This window comes from Scomber japonicus, chromosome 9 (genome assembly GCF_027409825.1).
Source record: "Scomber japonicus isolate fScoJap1 chromosome 9, fScoJap1.pri, whole genome shotgun sequence".
NCBI classification, from domain to species: domain Eukaryota; kingdom Metazoa; phylum Chordata; class Actinopteri; order Scombriformes; family Scombridae; genus Scomber; species Scomber japonicus.
This window is the reverse complement of record NC_070586.1, coordinates 11,492,136-11,508,657: the sequence shown is the minus strand read 5'-3', so window position 1 is coordinate 11,508,657 and position 16,522 is coordinate 11,492,136. Positions and strand designations below refer to the sequence as shown.

At 40.1% G+C, this 16,522-nt stretch overlaps 1 protein-coding gene across 3 annotated transcripts in view; it reads right to left on the bottom strand.

Annotated features, from left to right (window-relative positions):
• taok3a (TAO kinase 3a) overlaps window positions 1-16,522 on the bottom strand; it is a 71,944-nt gene that overhangs the window by 35,458 nt on the left and 19,964 nt on the right. For 2 of the 3 annotated variants that reach the window (XM_053324610.1, XM_053324609.1), the window contains exons 2-3: window positions 8,006-8,143; window positions 263-506 (exon numbers count right to left, since the gene is read on the bottom strand). In XM_053324610.1, coding sequence (XP_053180585.1) covers window positions 263-394 — 132 coding nt within the window. In that variant the 5' untranslated portion in view covers window positions 395-506; window positions 8,006-8,143. Of the gene's footprint in view, window positions 1-262; window positions 507-5,895; window positions 6,067-8,005; window positions 8,144-16,522 lie in introns of those variants that run through there. The other variant, XM_053324611.1, reaches the window with a different exon arrangement.

The window sequence follows — 16,522 nt, the reverse complement described above, 5'->3', positions numbered from 1 at the left end:
TCAAGCCAATAAGTGAGACTCAATACAAAAAAAATCTGTTTCATACTAAACCGCTTGCCTAAGAATAAAATTATCCTTTTTCCAAGATTGTTCAGATAAGTTCCGACAATATGACTATGGTTGGCTTGTGGGCAATATTTTCCATTCAACATGCAATCCAACCAAGCATCTCTTCAAAATAAGAGCGACGAGATGGTATTAACTAGTTTGTGTTAACTAAACCTTCATGGCCAAGTACAAGAAAGTCTAAATTGGCACTTACAAAGTAGACGGCCCCAAAGCTGCCATGTCCGATTTCGTGCAAGTCACAGAAGACATCCTCGGGGTCATCTTTGAAGAAGAGGTCAGCCAGCTCGGGGTCCTTCGGCACTCCTTTCCTTGTGGATGACGGCATTATGGGCTGGACATGGGCTAGGCGCCGGGGACCAAGCTCACATACACACTACTGCTGCTGCTGCTACCGCCACCAGATGTCCGTGATGGGCCCGGCATTGGCCAGCTTAGACCTGGAGACAAAGGATGACAGGAAAAAGAAGACAAGATAATGAGCGGATTACTTTTGTATAGCTACTGACTGAACTGGACACGTTGTTTATCAGTTATGGTTGCTGCTCTCTTGGCCCTGTCATCTCAATTGAGACTTTAGAAAATAATCTATTACTAGAAGTAGTAACTAAACAGATCCTCTTTTTCAATTTATTCCAAACATCAAACATTGAACACATCATTTCCTTTGTGCAAGAGGATAAACACTTTCATGAAAGGAGTGTAAAGAGTGAATTAGTACAACTATTATCAGAGTGAAACTAATCCTGTAGCGTCAAACTAAACACATGCGTGCTAAAGCATTAAATTACACTGACACTCACTCAGTTGGTCATTGATACCACAAGAGAACATCCAGACATTGTTTGATCTAGTGTTACTTCACAGTCCCCTCCAGGAATATCCACACATTTGTCAGTGTGTTTGTGTGTGTGTGTGTGTGTGTGTGTCTCATAGACAGTTGATAAGTGATAAAACAGGGGGAAAAAAAGACAATCATATGATGATGGCTAGCTGTCTAGTCCTGCTGCTCATCCAAGTCACAGTCACATTTGTTCACGGAAACATGCACACACACACACACACACACACACACTTGACAGCTGAAGCTGAGTCACTGATGCATCATTTCACCACATGCACACAGTGTAACAGTTGCCTGCGTGCATGCAGCCACGCACGCTCACTAACGCCGAATGTTTTGTATCACAAGGCTGCAGCCAGGCCGTCAAGCGTGTATGCATCCTGGACACCCTGCTCCAGTTAGCTTCGCTGCACATTCAACACACACACACGCGCACACACACACACACGCACACACACACACACACACACACACACACACACACACACACACACAGTCTCTCTCTCACTCTATATCTCACTCTCTTTCTTTCTCTCTCTCTCTCTCTCTCACTCCTGTCTACCATGAAATCTCTGTGCACATCAGCCACATGCAGCAAACAAATCTGGCTCCAAAGGCCAGCCCCACACAGAGCAAGCTGACATACAGGCAGAGGCAGCAAGACACACAGGCACCCAGGACAAGACACTAAGCATCAGCATCATCCTAATCCCATGCTCTTAAAGGGATCTAAGCCATCACACCCACTCCAAAAATATCATCTTAAAGGCAAAGTGCTGTGCCCTCTCTCCTCTCAAATGTGTGAAGAAGGCAGCCTAAAAACTTTAAGTGTGGAATCTAAAGCTGACTTTATTACTCAGGATTTATTTCCTGCCATATCCCTACAGCAGGTGAGAGCAGTACAGTGTGTCGGCCAAGAATGAACAAGGACATAGACGCTGTCTCAGGCGACCTTCTGCATGGAAAGGTCTCCTGAAGCACTGGGACAGCCTGTTACACCAACAAGCTGCTGTAACATCTCACCATTGGGAATAGCAGCCAGTTGAACTGTAGCTTGACTAAAGTCAATTTCACGGCATTAAGCTTTGATTTCTCTCCCTAGAATGGCCTATAACATGCTCGGAAATAACTGCCGGTCGTCATATAAACAAACAGGAATAGTTTCAAGTTTATCTGCTTCCATAATTTGACGGATCACAAACTTACTTATTGTCTTAAGGAATGTGTTGGCTGTTGAGGTCATTTGTGAGAGGCATGAAACCCTCAGCCAAGACCTCCACGCCTGTAATATAGATGTGACGAATGAACTGTACAGTACAGTATAGAAATATGTAATATAAGTAACTGTATACATACAACCTACAGGCTCCACATCAGATTCTTTTATATATTATTCATACTTGCTGGCAATTCAATGACAAACTACTTTGGTTACACACTACTATAAATGCTCAGTGCTGGTTAGGCTTTGTGTGATGCTGATCAATGAACTTTTCCACTACTGAGTTAACCACCACCAGTGCTAGTGTTTTATTAAAGTGCATGTTAATTGAATTCAAACATAGCACCAACACAATTCTTCACTTATTCAAAAACTTAGGCGAAGCAAGAAAAATGTATCGTCTTTATTTGTGTCGGTTTATTTCTTTGTGTGTGTGTGTGTGTGTGAGTGTGTTCTTCTTTTTGTTTACCTCCAATACTAAGTTATGTGTGTCCTTATGTGTTATTGAATGAGTGTCCTTGTCTCCTAGTTGCTTGGTCTGTCTCATCTTTCCTGCTGGAGCTCCTGCCAAGCCTGACAACCCTCATCTCAACCCTCTCCCCATTATAAAACACACGCGCACACACACACACACACACATAGAGTATGACTACACGATCTTCACTAGAAGAAAAAGAGACAACGAGAAAAAGGTTACAACGTAATAAGAGAAAAATAAAAAACTTGGGTAAACTGGGAGTGAGAATGTTAGGAAAGAAGAAGAAGAAGGAGAGAGAGATGACTGAGAGTCTTAAAGCAGTTTTCCATATGATGAAGCTTTTAAAAGGAGATGGAAGAAAACGATGGAGGGAGTCAGCAGATGAGTAAATGACAGATAAAAAATGGAGCAAATGAACACTCGGGTCATGTGATCCCTCTGGAGACGCTGCACACCTCCCTCTCACCCTCTTTTCCACTATCCCTCCTCCTCCTCCTCCTCTTCCTCATCTCCTCTAAGATGTGTGAAGTGATGCAACGTGGCAACAACAGGTTGTAACACGGGGGGCTTGGTAAAGCTGTTACTAGTCCGGCAAAGCCCAGCGTGTGGACTGCTCATTGCATGTGTGTGTGTGTGTGTGTGTGTGTGTGTGTGTATGTGTGTGTGTATGTGTGTATTTGCTGTGGATCTATGAATGGTATTGTGCTGAGAGAGAGAGAGCTGATTAGGCAAATGGCTTAGACAGATTAAATGCTTGGTGTGTGAGAGTGTGTGTGTGAATTCTTTATTGCATGTGCACTACTACACACCATAGCATGCCACAGTACTTATGTGTAGGTGTGCATGTGCAGGAGTAACACACACACGCCTTGCATGCATGCACTGGTGTTTATGTAAATAAATGAGACATCCTGTATGCCAGTGTTTTAGTGGAAGTGGATATCAGCGTTAAAAGAATAAAATATATGTCATAAAACCAAAAGAGATTAGATGTTTTTTGCTAATCTAGTCTAGGAAACACTGCGGGGTTAAATGTTTTTTTGAAGGGAATAGGCTAGGATAGGATTTTATATTTGTTTAATTTGTATAAAAGTTTTGACAATTTCCTATGGTTACAATTAAATGTGGTTTCCTCCTATATATTCTTGGCAACGAGGAGAAAACATCAAGAGTGGCCAACAGTGACTGGCTGAAATCCAACATTTATTAAAGCCAGTAAAATGTAGTTTCAAGTCAGTAAACTCAGTAGACACAATAACTCTGAAGACAGTATATCTAATTTACTCCACAGTAAATAATAAAGAACTGAAACTAGGACTTCTGGGACATCCCTGTATTTGGACACGTCCAGCACGTACATATGGGGGCCAAAGTTTGAGAGGCATAGAAAAGAAATACACGAGCAGAAACACACACATACAGTATACACCCCCAGGCCCCCTGTTGGTCCTGCTATGACTAATTGATGTATCAACATGTTGTTGCAGGACCAAGTCCATCAGGCTGGTGGATATGGTTGTACTCTACAGTATCTGCTGCGACAGACATATTTAAATGGGGCATCACATTGTCTACTCAACAAAATCATACACACGGATATGAAAAATACATCATAAAACAAGAAAAACTGGTCCAGAATTATAAGATGGATCCAAAGTATTAATGCTGTTTGATGTGTATTTAGGGGGGATTTATCCTTTAAAAAGAGATAAAGAGAATGTAGAAGTTGTCTGCAATAATGTCACACTGTCATGAAATTCATACAGATATTAAGCTTCCTGCCAGGAATTTGAATTATTGAGCTTGAGGACTGATTTTGTATGATCTGAGCTCTTACATAATGTGACATTTACAAGAAAACAAGAGAAAATCATACTATGGTAATATATATATATATATCTCTACCTTTATGGATGATACATGAACACACGGGAAACAATAGGACAAAAACATCTGGTTGAGTGTATAGATCACTCACTTGTAAAGATCTGTACATCATCCAGTCCTCCTTGATATCCTATCCTACATCTATTCTATTTCTCTTATACATCCTTCAGTACTTTGATTTCTCTTTGTAAGTCCTTTCTCTTTTATCATTTATTTTAAAAGGAGAAGCTTCGACAGGTATAAAAACGTGATTCTCTTATCATTTGTTTTGCATTCTGTCTCCTCCCCCCTTTGCCTGCATATCTAAATTCTTAGCAGGGTGCAAATAAAGTGCTTCCTGTGTGTGTGTGTGTGTGTGTATGTGTGTGTGCATGTGGGTGTGCGTTAGTGTTTGTGTCTCAGCGTGATGCATGAAAGTACAGTACAAGCTTCATATTTGTTTATAAACATTAACGATACAGGCGTGAAAATATATATATGTGCCATTATGCTTGTGAGAGCTCACGCATGTCCATGTGTGTCAGTTTATGCCTGTGTGTGTATGTGTGTGTGTGTGTGCAGCAAGGGGCTTTAGCGGCTTACTGGCCCCCCTCCTGCCTTCAGGCAGGAGCAGGAATTAGACAGACTGTGGGAATTCTTACTGGGATTCAAATCACCAGCTCTAATCACAAACGGAAAAAAAAGGACTGGTAAATCCGCCAAATTGTGCGTTGACACATAGTATGAGGACACTGTGTATGGTGTGTGTGTGGTGTGTGTGTGTGTGTGTGTGTGTGTGTGTGTGTGTGTGCATGTGTAAGAGAGAAAGAATAAGAATTACGTAATGATCCAGTTCCTGTAGCTCCCATCATAACATTATAGAGAGAAAGCTTTGCAGCAGTGTGTGTATCTGTGTGTGTAGGTGCACATGTGTGGTGTAAGTGAGTTAGGAAGCCTGATCATATGCACATTCATAGAAAAAAGAAAAAAAAGAAAAAAAGAAAATCACTGCACTTTAGTAATCTGGTCTAATAAAAACTTAAAGAGTATGAGCAGATCGGGCCTCACACGGACCCTGGAGACTACCGTGTGTGACGTCTACATGCGTGTGTTTGACAATAAATAGGTCAACCTGTTTATGAATAATATAGGAGCATATTCAAATGAACAATACCACCTTGTATAGTGATGACTCGCCGAATTTAATAAGGTTGTTAATTCTCGATGGAAAATCAGAGAGTTGCTATTCCTCCTGTAATGTGCACGTTAGTGAGTCAATACACACAGCACCAATATCCATGAATTAATAAAAACACAGACACACCTTTAACTGAATCTAAATGTCAAATCGTCCACACTTTCAGACTGAGCTCTAACAGACATGTGACATATGTATTCTGATGCGTCTGGAGCACTAACCATTGTCATGTCGGGTTTGCATTGACATCAGGCTGCCTGGGGATTTTTGCCGTGACCGCCAATACAAGCCTGATCCTGTAATCCATCTCTAAACAGTCCTGAACAATATCCACAATGGCTGTTTGCTGTTTTAAGACAATACTAACTAAGACAGGTGCATATAATATTTGATATACATGGTAAGACTTCCCATTACTTTGAATAGCTGAGCATTTCACTGCTAATAACACTCCCAAATCAAAGTGTAAACTGAGGCCCTCTGCACTTGATAAGCGGCAAAATCCCTTTCGACCAGTGTGAGTCTAGGCATGGGCCGGTATGAGATTCTGGCGGTATGATAACCATAAGCAAAAGTATCACGGTTTCACGGTATTGCGATTACAGCTCTAAAATGTTCCTAAAAGGAAGAAAAATAAAGACAGACATGTTAATTTAACCTGAATATACACTGTAATGACAGTGTGAAAAAATGGCTCATACCAAACAGAAAATTTGGCGGTTACGGTTATCATGGCTTTTTCAAATCGCGGTAAACCTTGAACACCGTTATCATCCCATGCCTATGTGAGTTATTGTTTATCTATGAAAAGAGAAAAGACGCAGAATCTCGAACCGCTGCTTATTCGGCATACATTTGACACAAAACTACTGCAGTCCAAGTTCAATCAGTTTCAACTTTAGCCTTGTTTGACCTTTTTAAAGCACAACCAAACTTCTCATGACAGCTGACTGTTATCTGAAACGTCACATGATGGATGAAAAGCTTATTCTCTACTTATTTGACTTTCCAAAAAAAAAACCATGCATTTACCTCTACCATAACCTACACTACATGTTGCTATGCACTGTATGGCTCGCACAATAAACATTGTTCATACAGTACTACTGAGCATACATGGAGGTCACAACTCTTGTAGGTAGTTACATATTTTTTCTTAGTGTAGGCCTAAAAATGACCAACAACTTGTCTGCAAATGCCAATATTTAATTATATATCATATAGTATGTCACCAGTACTCTCTCCTTAAGTCACCACCAGTAAGTAAGGGTAAGGAGAAATCCAGATATTTGGATTCAGCCATCGTCGTGCCCCGAGGGTCAATCTGTAACCCAAATTGTTCCCCCTCTACCACACCCAATCCCCCAGAACCCCCCACCCCCACTCAGGGTGTGACTCAGCAGTAAAGATTTGCCCACGGCACCCAATATGCACACGCTCGTGATTTTCCACTGAATCCAATGATTGGTGTTGGTTCTCTCAGTAATAATGACAAGTACATACAGGGATTTACATGATTGCCCAATTCACAATGGACTCCAAACCACAGTAAAAAACCTCAGATTTCCCTTCAATCGCCGCAGCTTAAAGATGCCTGAAACCTCAAGAACAACAGTTGTCAAAACAAAACAAAACTTAACCCAAAAAAATGCATTTATGGCTACCATTGATCTCCACATTCAACATCTTACTTTTTAAGTCACAGGTCTACACCTTTACCTTTTTACTCCAACTTGTCAAGAATTTAAGAATGATATGAACTCTCTTTTTTTGCATGCTGCCAATTTCTCAAATAATTATGTTGCAGCGATTTCCACACACTGGAATTCACATACAGACAGACACATGGACAGACAACTTGAGAAAAAGCACCGTTAAAAAGGCCAAACCAACTTTATCTCCTTCCAGACTCAGCCTTAATTCTGTGTGACAGAGGGTTTGGTTTGCTGCTATGTGCATCAGAGAGCCGGCAGGGCAGTTAGCTTTCGGTTTCCACTCGGCTGATGCCTCCCCTGGCTACGATACGAAGGGGGTTTTGATACAGACGCACGCACATAGATATGGCTTTACTGTACAAAGTGCTGTGCAACAGGAAGATCTGCTAGGTGACCTCAATCAGACTGAGGTGGTTTTGCTGGATGCCTGCAAGAATCTCCTTATTGGATCTCTTGCAGCTTTGTTTAATTTATTTGATTTTAGATTTTTTTTTTATGCATTTGATTATAAAGAACACAAAACAGATGTGTTACTGCATCACAATGTGCTGATATAGTAGAAGAACAGATTAGGCAATATCAAAGAGTCAAGTCATTATCAATGTGAATAACCTACCTGTAAGAAATGTGTAAGGGGATATTAGGGCGAGCCTCTGTCTCTCTCTCTCTCTCTCTCTGTCCCCCTTTTTCTTCTCAATTAATATCCAGTGCTGATTCCTTGAAGATTTTCCTCATGACTGGGATAATACTCTTCCTGAGGAGAGAGAGAAAGAAACAAAAGAAGGGTTAGACGGTTGGATTGGTGATGATTAAGTGACGCCCTCTTAATATTTTGTCTTTTACTAAAGTTTTAAAGATGCCGATGAAGATCTGAGTGCAACTTCTGCAAAAATGCCAAAAATAAAGTTTGGCTCGCCTTCCTTTATTTTTGTTTGTTTTGAATCGGTGCCAAACAGTCTTGGGACTTATTAGAGATATCAGTAAACACCAGAATATTACTGACAAGACTAGCAGCCTTTACAAGCATCTGCACTGCAATTTCTACTTATATTGTGTACCACTGAGTCCCATTTTTATAAGAGATCCAACAAATTGCTTTACTGCACAAAGGGATGTTGCTTTGAAGCTCATAAAAATACAAGAAGTGTGTGAGGTTGATGTTCTTCCAGTACGAACGTAGCGAAAGCTTTTCAAATTTCCTCACGATATAGCAGATGGCGGAATGACACAACAGCTAACGAAAATCTCTTTTAATGATTGTCAGTTATTATCCTCTCAATAAGTCCAGGATCCACAGAAATGATCCCTTCTCTAGTCAGCTCCAGGAGAGATGACAAAATAACCTCCACAACAGAGAGTTGAGAGGATATGAATCATGAGAAGTACTGCTTCTATTAAGCCATAAGGTATCTCAGTAACAGTGTAATAATAATATTATGTAAAGGCTGCTGATGTTTTAAATGCTGCAAGTATTACTTCATTTATAGTCAGTAAGATCCTCTTTCTGTCTTTCTCAAAATACAAGTTCAAGGACTTCAACACAACTTCACACACAAACACAAGCAAGCACAAACACAATATTTTACTTTCACTCTCAAACACACACACACACACACACACACACACAATATATATATATAAACACACATGCACATAAAATCTGAGCAAGTTGTTCTGACAGCAGAGCGCTGTCAGCCACTGGACTGTGTTTCACTTTGACAAGCAGGTGGTGCAGCATCCGCAGCTTTACCACTGAACATAGCCTGACCCTCAACTATATATACACACACAAACACACCATAATTTACAAGACAAGCACAATATGAAACCAACTGTTGTCTACACGAAGCCTGACAATCACAAAGAACTAACTGTATCTTTTAATCATCACATAAAGTACATTAATGACCCAGTGACCTTTGGCTTTGAGTCACTTACTTCCTGTGAGGAACAACACCTGGAACTGGCCTCAGTCTCTTTTTGCTTTTCCCTTCTCCCGCTTCTATTTGATCAATTTTTCACTCTTGTCTTATTGGTTTCAACCAGACACCCCCCTACCCCCCTCCCTCCCCTCCAACCAATACTCTTTTTTTAACGTACTGAGCAGCAGACTAGGCCCCTCAGAGGAATTGCATTCAATAATAAAAGAAGGAGAGAGGATGGAGGGATGAGAGAAGAGGGATAAAAATGTATTGTGCCCCTTCATAGTGTCCCTGAATGATTTATAACACAAACTGACGCTTGCATGAGCCTCTGGGAAAGTTGTGGCTACACGTCTTCTACTGCTGCTCGCTCACTCCCATCCTGCTTAGCATTTGTGACCAACCAGCAAGAGAGAGAGAGAGAGAGAGAGATATAGATAGATGGAAAGAAAGAGTGAGGAAAGAGTGAGAGTATGTTTTGTTATGTATTCTAGTCCATCTTAGATAAGACTTCATATTTATTTTATTCCATTTTAAAGATATGTACCAGGTCTATTTTAGTCCAAAGGAGTGTAAATGAACCTTGCTTTGGCTTTGAACATTATAAAGTTTGAAACCATTGTGCGTTGCATATCAGTCAAATTCAGCCCACAAACAGCAACTAAACTGCTTATCAAAAGTTAAATTAGGCTTGACCAATACGAATTTAAAATTTTGGACAATGTTTTTTAATAGTTGAGTGGTTAAAGGGTGATAAAAAATAAAAAATAGGTCAACTTAAGTGTCCCTGAGATTATAAATGTAAGGTGTGTGTGTGTGTTTGTGTGTGTGTGTGTGTGTGTGTGTGTGTGTGTGTTTTCGGAAAGAAAAAACTGTAGACAAAGTTCAGGAAGGCAGCAGAGGTCTGGCAGAGTAAAAAAAATAAAAAGAGAGAAATGAGCAAAGAGAAAAATACAGTGAAAGACAGGCAAAAAAAAAGAAAAAGAAAAGGGAGTCAAAATCAGTAATGATCAGTGTAACAATATCTTGATTTTCAAGCCTGGCTTCACTTGTTTTATAGGTTATCATGTTTCATTACAATGTGGGTAGTACATGCAAATGAACATTGTTTAACTTCCCTCCATGTTGCCAGCTTGTACTCAGAGCTCGCCGCTCATTTGCCAACAAATGAAATGAGGAAACAGTTTGCAGTCAGAGTCACATCTCCAAAGTCCACCGGATGGCGTGTTTTGGGTCATCCAGCGGACTCTGGAGATCTGCCTTCGACTGCAAAACAACATTTCCTCATTTTCTGTAGTGAGTGTCTTCAAGGACGGATAAAAAAGTGGGTATCCTGAAACATCTCAATCTAATAAGTACTAGAATATCATACGACAAAATACTTCAAAATATCAGCATGTTTGGAAGGAAACTAGTTTCATGATACATGGCTGAGTATCGTGCTGTGGAATCAGACACAGCACACTGTGGAGGAGGAAGTGACAATGGGAGTTATGGTTCAGCAGCAGCAGGTACAATACAGCCGGACTCGATGAGGAAAAGTGTTTTGTAAATGAAAATAAGCCTCAGGCAGCTCACTAACTTTGTCTCTTTACTCGCCACCTGCGCTCCATAAACACATCGTCATAAGATGATGGGTTGGGACGCACGCAAAGCATTCTGGTTGTTGTAGGATTCCCCCATTAAGAGCAGTATGAGGGATCTACAGCCCTTTTTTCTACTCATACGGAAACAATTAAAAAAATAATTGTACCTTTCTACAACACAGGTGACCTAGTTTTAAGAAATCATCATGTTCATAGCGGTGAATTGTCCTTTTAAGCTGCTTTCCAATGAGTAGTTTAAGAGGACGAAATTAATTGAAGTGTGCACTCCATGAGCTTTACAAACTACAACCATTAGTTGGAATGACTGAAAAAGTTACATAACATATTTGTGTGTATTGTTTTGCTGCCCTTAAGGGAATGAATTTCAGACCTTCATAGTGCCACATCATTTTGGCTGATCCTTACTTCATTCAAAGCCTGTAGGGTCATGATCAGACAATGTGGGCTCTTTCAAATATAATAAGATGAACATCAATCACACCATCCCTGACATACTGCAGGCTCTCCGCCAAAGTTTGCTGGGTGTATTTGTTAATGGCAAAAATCGTGATATCCAACTCCTACTTTCCGGTTACATGACACACAGAGTGAATCATAAATCCTGAGTCACAAGCCGTCAAGTTTCTGAGGAACAACTTGGCCGAGCGAACTATTTTGACAACCCTGGATTGCATTCGTGTCCTTTGGTGAAGCTCAATAAGAGTTCAATAGAGTGGCTTTTAGAAGGATTGACCAAAGATAGATGTGATATCAGCTAATCAAACACTGGACTTTGACTAGGATCAGACCGGTTTCTGTTGTTGTTTTGCACATGAATACTTCCTAGAGTTCAACTGACTAGCTCTTCTACGTGAATGTATCCTAAAAAATGTGACTCTGAATCAGCGTGCACACTTAAAAGTTCCTTAGCAAATACACAATTGGTTATAACACTGTCTCTCTTGTCTTAATTATAACTGAAGCCCAGATTTGACTGAATTTAATTAATCATAATGAGAGTCAATGTTTAAAAATTGAACACTTGATGATTCCCAGAGTGACTGATGATGACTGAAGTGGGCTTTTGATGAGTCATGCTTGAGGTAGGCGTGCTTCAAAATCACACATCCCCTAGTGAAATGCTGCTTTAAATAAAGCTGAGATAACCAAATATGAGGCGATTTCCTGAATACGCAAAATTCTCCCCGGATGAAAATAAACTAATCCAGCGAGATAGAAAGAAACTAAACATTATGTCCTGATTATCCTGCCAGGGTGGCATGGTGTGGATTTTTTAATTTTTTTTTTAGCAGTGACTCATTTTAACAGAGTGAAGAATACACACACACACACACACACACACACACACACACACATGCTCTCCTCTTTTGAACACACACACACACACTCTCTAAAGCAGGATTTGGAGACTCCAGGGCAGCTCTCATCTCAGGAGCTTAGTGACACAATTGAGACATGCATGCATACAAAAACACACGCGTACACATACACTCCAAAAGACTGTTACCTTCTCAGATTAGCTTTAAGGCTAATGCCAAAATAAATGTGGGTGTTGCTGGATTGAGGGACAAATACCAGACGAATAAGTGGCCTATCCACCAATTTAAAACCCTGGGCCAACTCTAAATCTGTAGTTTATTTGAAGTGATTTCCCCTGTTGCCTCAAAAGCAGCAACAACAACCACAAAAACACAGTGGCTACCTTCATTTGTACTGTGGACGTTAAAATGTTGAACTTGGCACAAGTGAACTTTTATTGACTGTGGCATTCTGGGAATTAAGTACTGAGCAGAAATGACCTCATCAGCCTTTCACTGCTAACTTTAAACCTGCTATGTGTCACCATGTAGAAGAGAAAAAAATAGCTTAGCCAAGAGTTAACAAGAGCATAATACTATCATATCCATACACTGAATGTCAAATTGGAGCAAAGAGATAGCTAGCTCAGTAATCAATACATTATATCTTGTTTGTGTAATATTAATATTGCATTATTTTATGGATTACACATTGTGGTTTTACAGGAAGTTATGTGCCAGACTATTTAGTGGTCGAGCACAGTGACTTCCTGTAGTTATCTTTGGATGGAGCCAGGCTAGCAGTTTCCCCTTACTTTTAGTCTTTATGCTAAGCTATGATAAGCATCTCATTGCTCTAGTGAATACTTAATGCACAGACGAGAGTGGTATTGATCTTCGCACCAAACTCTTGGAAACAAAGCATGTTGGCATGTTTCCAAAAATGTCAAACCATTTCATCAAACTTATTAGACATCCTGTAATCATCCCATCAACAGTTCAAATCACGGTCAGGGAGCCCCTCGTCAAATCTCAGTTTCTTAGGCAAATTGTAGTGCTTTTTAAATGTTTTTCACTGTAACATCTGAATGGATGGTGAAAGGGGGTCATGCAAAGATTTACAGGGACACACAGAAGTAGATATATACATCTCTCTTCAATTCACAGCCACAAAACTATCATTATGACATTATTAGTAATGGAGCGTCCTGGTAGCTGGTTTGTTAAGATGTGTGTCTGTCATTATAGTAGTGCTGCATGATAAAAGATGTTTAAAACTATGAAAAAAGGTCACATCTCCAAAAGTATAACTAACTGACAGCTATTTTGTTAGTTTGGTCAAAACACATTGGTGACAGGATGCTACCTGAGTGATACATGAGTGTTCACATGTTTAAATGTTCATTAATCTCTTAGCTACTATTTCAACCAAAACAAATTTTGAAAATGTTGAGCAGTTTAAATGCGTGCATCCTATAAGCCATGCTTCCATCAGTGTTAAAAGTGCATGGTACAACAACCCTCCCCTCTACAGACATGTCCGTTAAAGTAGATTACCTCTCCATGGTGCCAAGCCAAATCATTCACACTTCTGGCTAAGCAGAGGAGTGATGCTCCACTTTTGGCTCTTAAGCTTTAGGTCAGTATCAATCTTAATCTCCATATTGATGCAGAAAAGCCACTTGCAGTGATGCAGACTTATCAGGCATTATATAATGGGGAGTAGCGCACCCACAATCACAACACACACATCATTTTCCTCACACATGTCGATACACTCACCTTGTAAGGCAGCTTGACTCGTGAGATCATGACATCACTAGATCACACAAGTCTTGTAAGGCTTCAAGTTATGAGCTTGTGTCCGAACCACCGGTGGCTTGGATAAATCAGTGTCCTATGAGGATTCTCACATGATCACACAAATCCAGCTGCTTTGCAAGGTAAGATAGTGATAGACAGATGGTGCCAAGTGTTCTTCGGAAGTGCCTGCCCTTTTCCGAATAGTTTCCAAGATCTCAGATGGTTCCATGTAACAACAACATGAGTCAGGTTATCCATACACAGGATTAGGGCTGGGTATTGATACTCAGTACCTTTTAAAAAGGTATCAACCAAAATAAATCACTAAAAAGTACTGTAGTATCGAAACGTCTTCCATCAAATGACAACTGGAGTCTATCCTCGTTGCACCCATAACTAGAAAATATGGCTATTTGTACGGACTTGCTCACAGCCAATCAATGCAACAAAATTGTATGCAATGTAATGCTTCTATTCACAAGATGGGTATCAATTAAGTACTCAGTTGGTATCAGTATCACTTCAAGGGTACTTGGATTGGTACTGGTATCATCATTGTTTAAACAATACCCAGCCCTACAACGGATCTGTGTGTAAAATGGCACCTATGCAATATTGGTTGGTGGACTCCTGGAGGACCAGGCCCTATCGGCAACCAGTCTCTACTGAGGGGTCGATGTGGAGGTTCTTAGGATCAAGAACCTGGGCAAACTCCTGCTCATGTTTTACCACCGGTTGTCGCCAGTATTCTCGACGCCTCTTAGTGATTGTAGGATGAATTAAATATTAGCATGATGCTGCCTCGCCATTGCTTTGTATTCATTTATATATTTATCTCCAATTTTATATTATTTACAATAATTATTATTATTCTTGCGCTGTTATTCATCTTGCATTACATGACCTCCATTAGCACATGGTCTATCATTGCAACAGCTCTCTGAAGTAGTTCTGGATGCAAGTTGATCTCTTCACTGCTATGTTTTTATTTTTTATTCTTGTGTGTATTGGTGTTTTTTAATGTGTGGTATAAGCTACTGGATGCCTAAATTTCCCTGGGGATCAATAATGTTTCTATCTATCTATCTTTCCATCTAATCTATCTATTTATCGAGCTAGCCAAGGCATTTTGTGAGACGTTTCGGAGTAGCCAGGTCTGTGGGAGAAAGATAATCTCTCCATTATGGATAGTCGGCATGTTGTATTCTATAACACTGTCACAATATAAACTTTTAACACCATGATACCTTTGGTTATCAGTCACTGACATACATAAACACATATACACACTGCTGTGGGAGTAAGTAATTAGCTTTGCAACCAATTCTTTTTTTCTGTGATGTGGAAAAAAAGAAATGACAGCAGGATTTTCACCCCACCTTCAGCTATTCTAAGCAGGCAATGTTTTGCCATGACATGCTCAGATATCAAGGCCTGCAGACAAGAAACCCATTCTTTCCAACGGGACAGGCAACTATATTTAAATATCTCATCACCTTGTTATGTAATGAAAAAAAAAGAAAAAAAATTATAGCAGCATTAAAATTGCTCAATTAGTTTAACACAAGTATGAACTTGCATATAGACATTCTCAAAACAGTCCAATCCTGGATATAAAGATGAACATCCTGCAATCACTGGACTAGATCTTCACTATTTTTGGTTGCCATGGCATTATTTCCATTTATAAAGTTACAAAAGTAAAATCAAGATATTTGTTCATCTGTACTGAGGGGCGCTGAGCAAACCTGTGTGACATCTGAAAAAGTCATCAGTCCAACTATTACCCATAGTCATTGTGCACTGGATACATTTGTGCTGATCTCAAAAGGTGATAAAACACAGACATTCACACACATAAGCATAGCCTTGGTCACACACATTCTGCCTCACAAAGACCATCCCTCATTCAGTGTGAAAGCTTTTTCAGAGCAATCCCATGAATCCAAAGGGGTGTGCGTGTATGGGTGTGTGTGTGTGCGTGTATGTGTGTGTGTGTGTGTGTGTGTGTGTGTCCCTCCGGAGCAAAGCCTGGAGTTTTCTCTATTAAAGCCATTCATCCTCTCTGGCAACTATCAGTGCTAGCGCCTTTTCAGCTGAGCTTTTTTTTTTTTTTTTTTTAACCTGGTCAATAGTGTGTGGTCTACTGTCTTGTGTTTCCCAAACCCACGCAGTCATTCACATACAAATGCATGCACACGAAATCGATCTCTGCACTATTTTACACACACACACACACACACACACACACACACACACGGGAACCTTGAAGAAAGTATTGATGTACCACCTTATGCTTGTATTATATTTTGGATGGCAGACTCATTTAACTTGAACTGTAGTGTGTATCTAAAAAAATTTAAAGTAGCTCAATATAAACTCTGGCAGGAAATGGTTTAATTAATTATATTCTGACTGTAAGCATGACCTTTTGGGGTGGGGGGGGGGGCATTCACAGCAGCTTAATATAAAGTCTGGGCAGTTTAATTAACAAACAAAACAA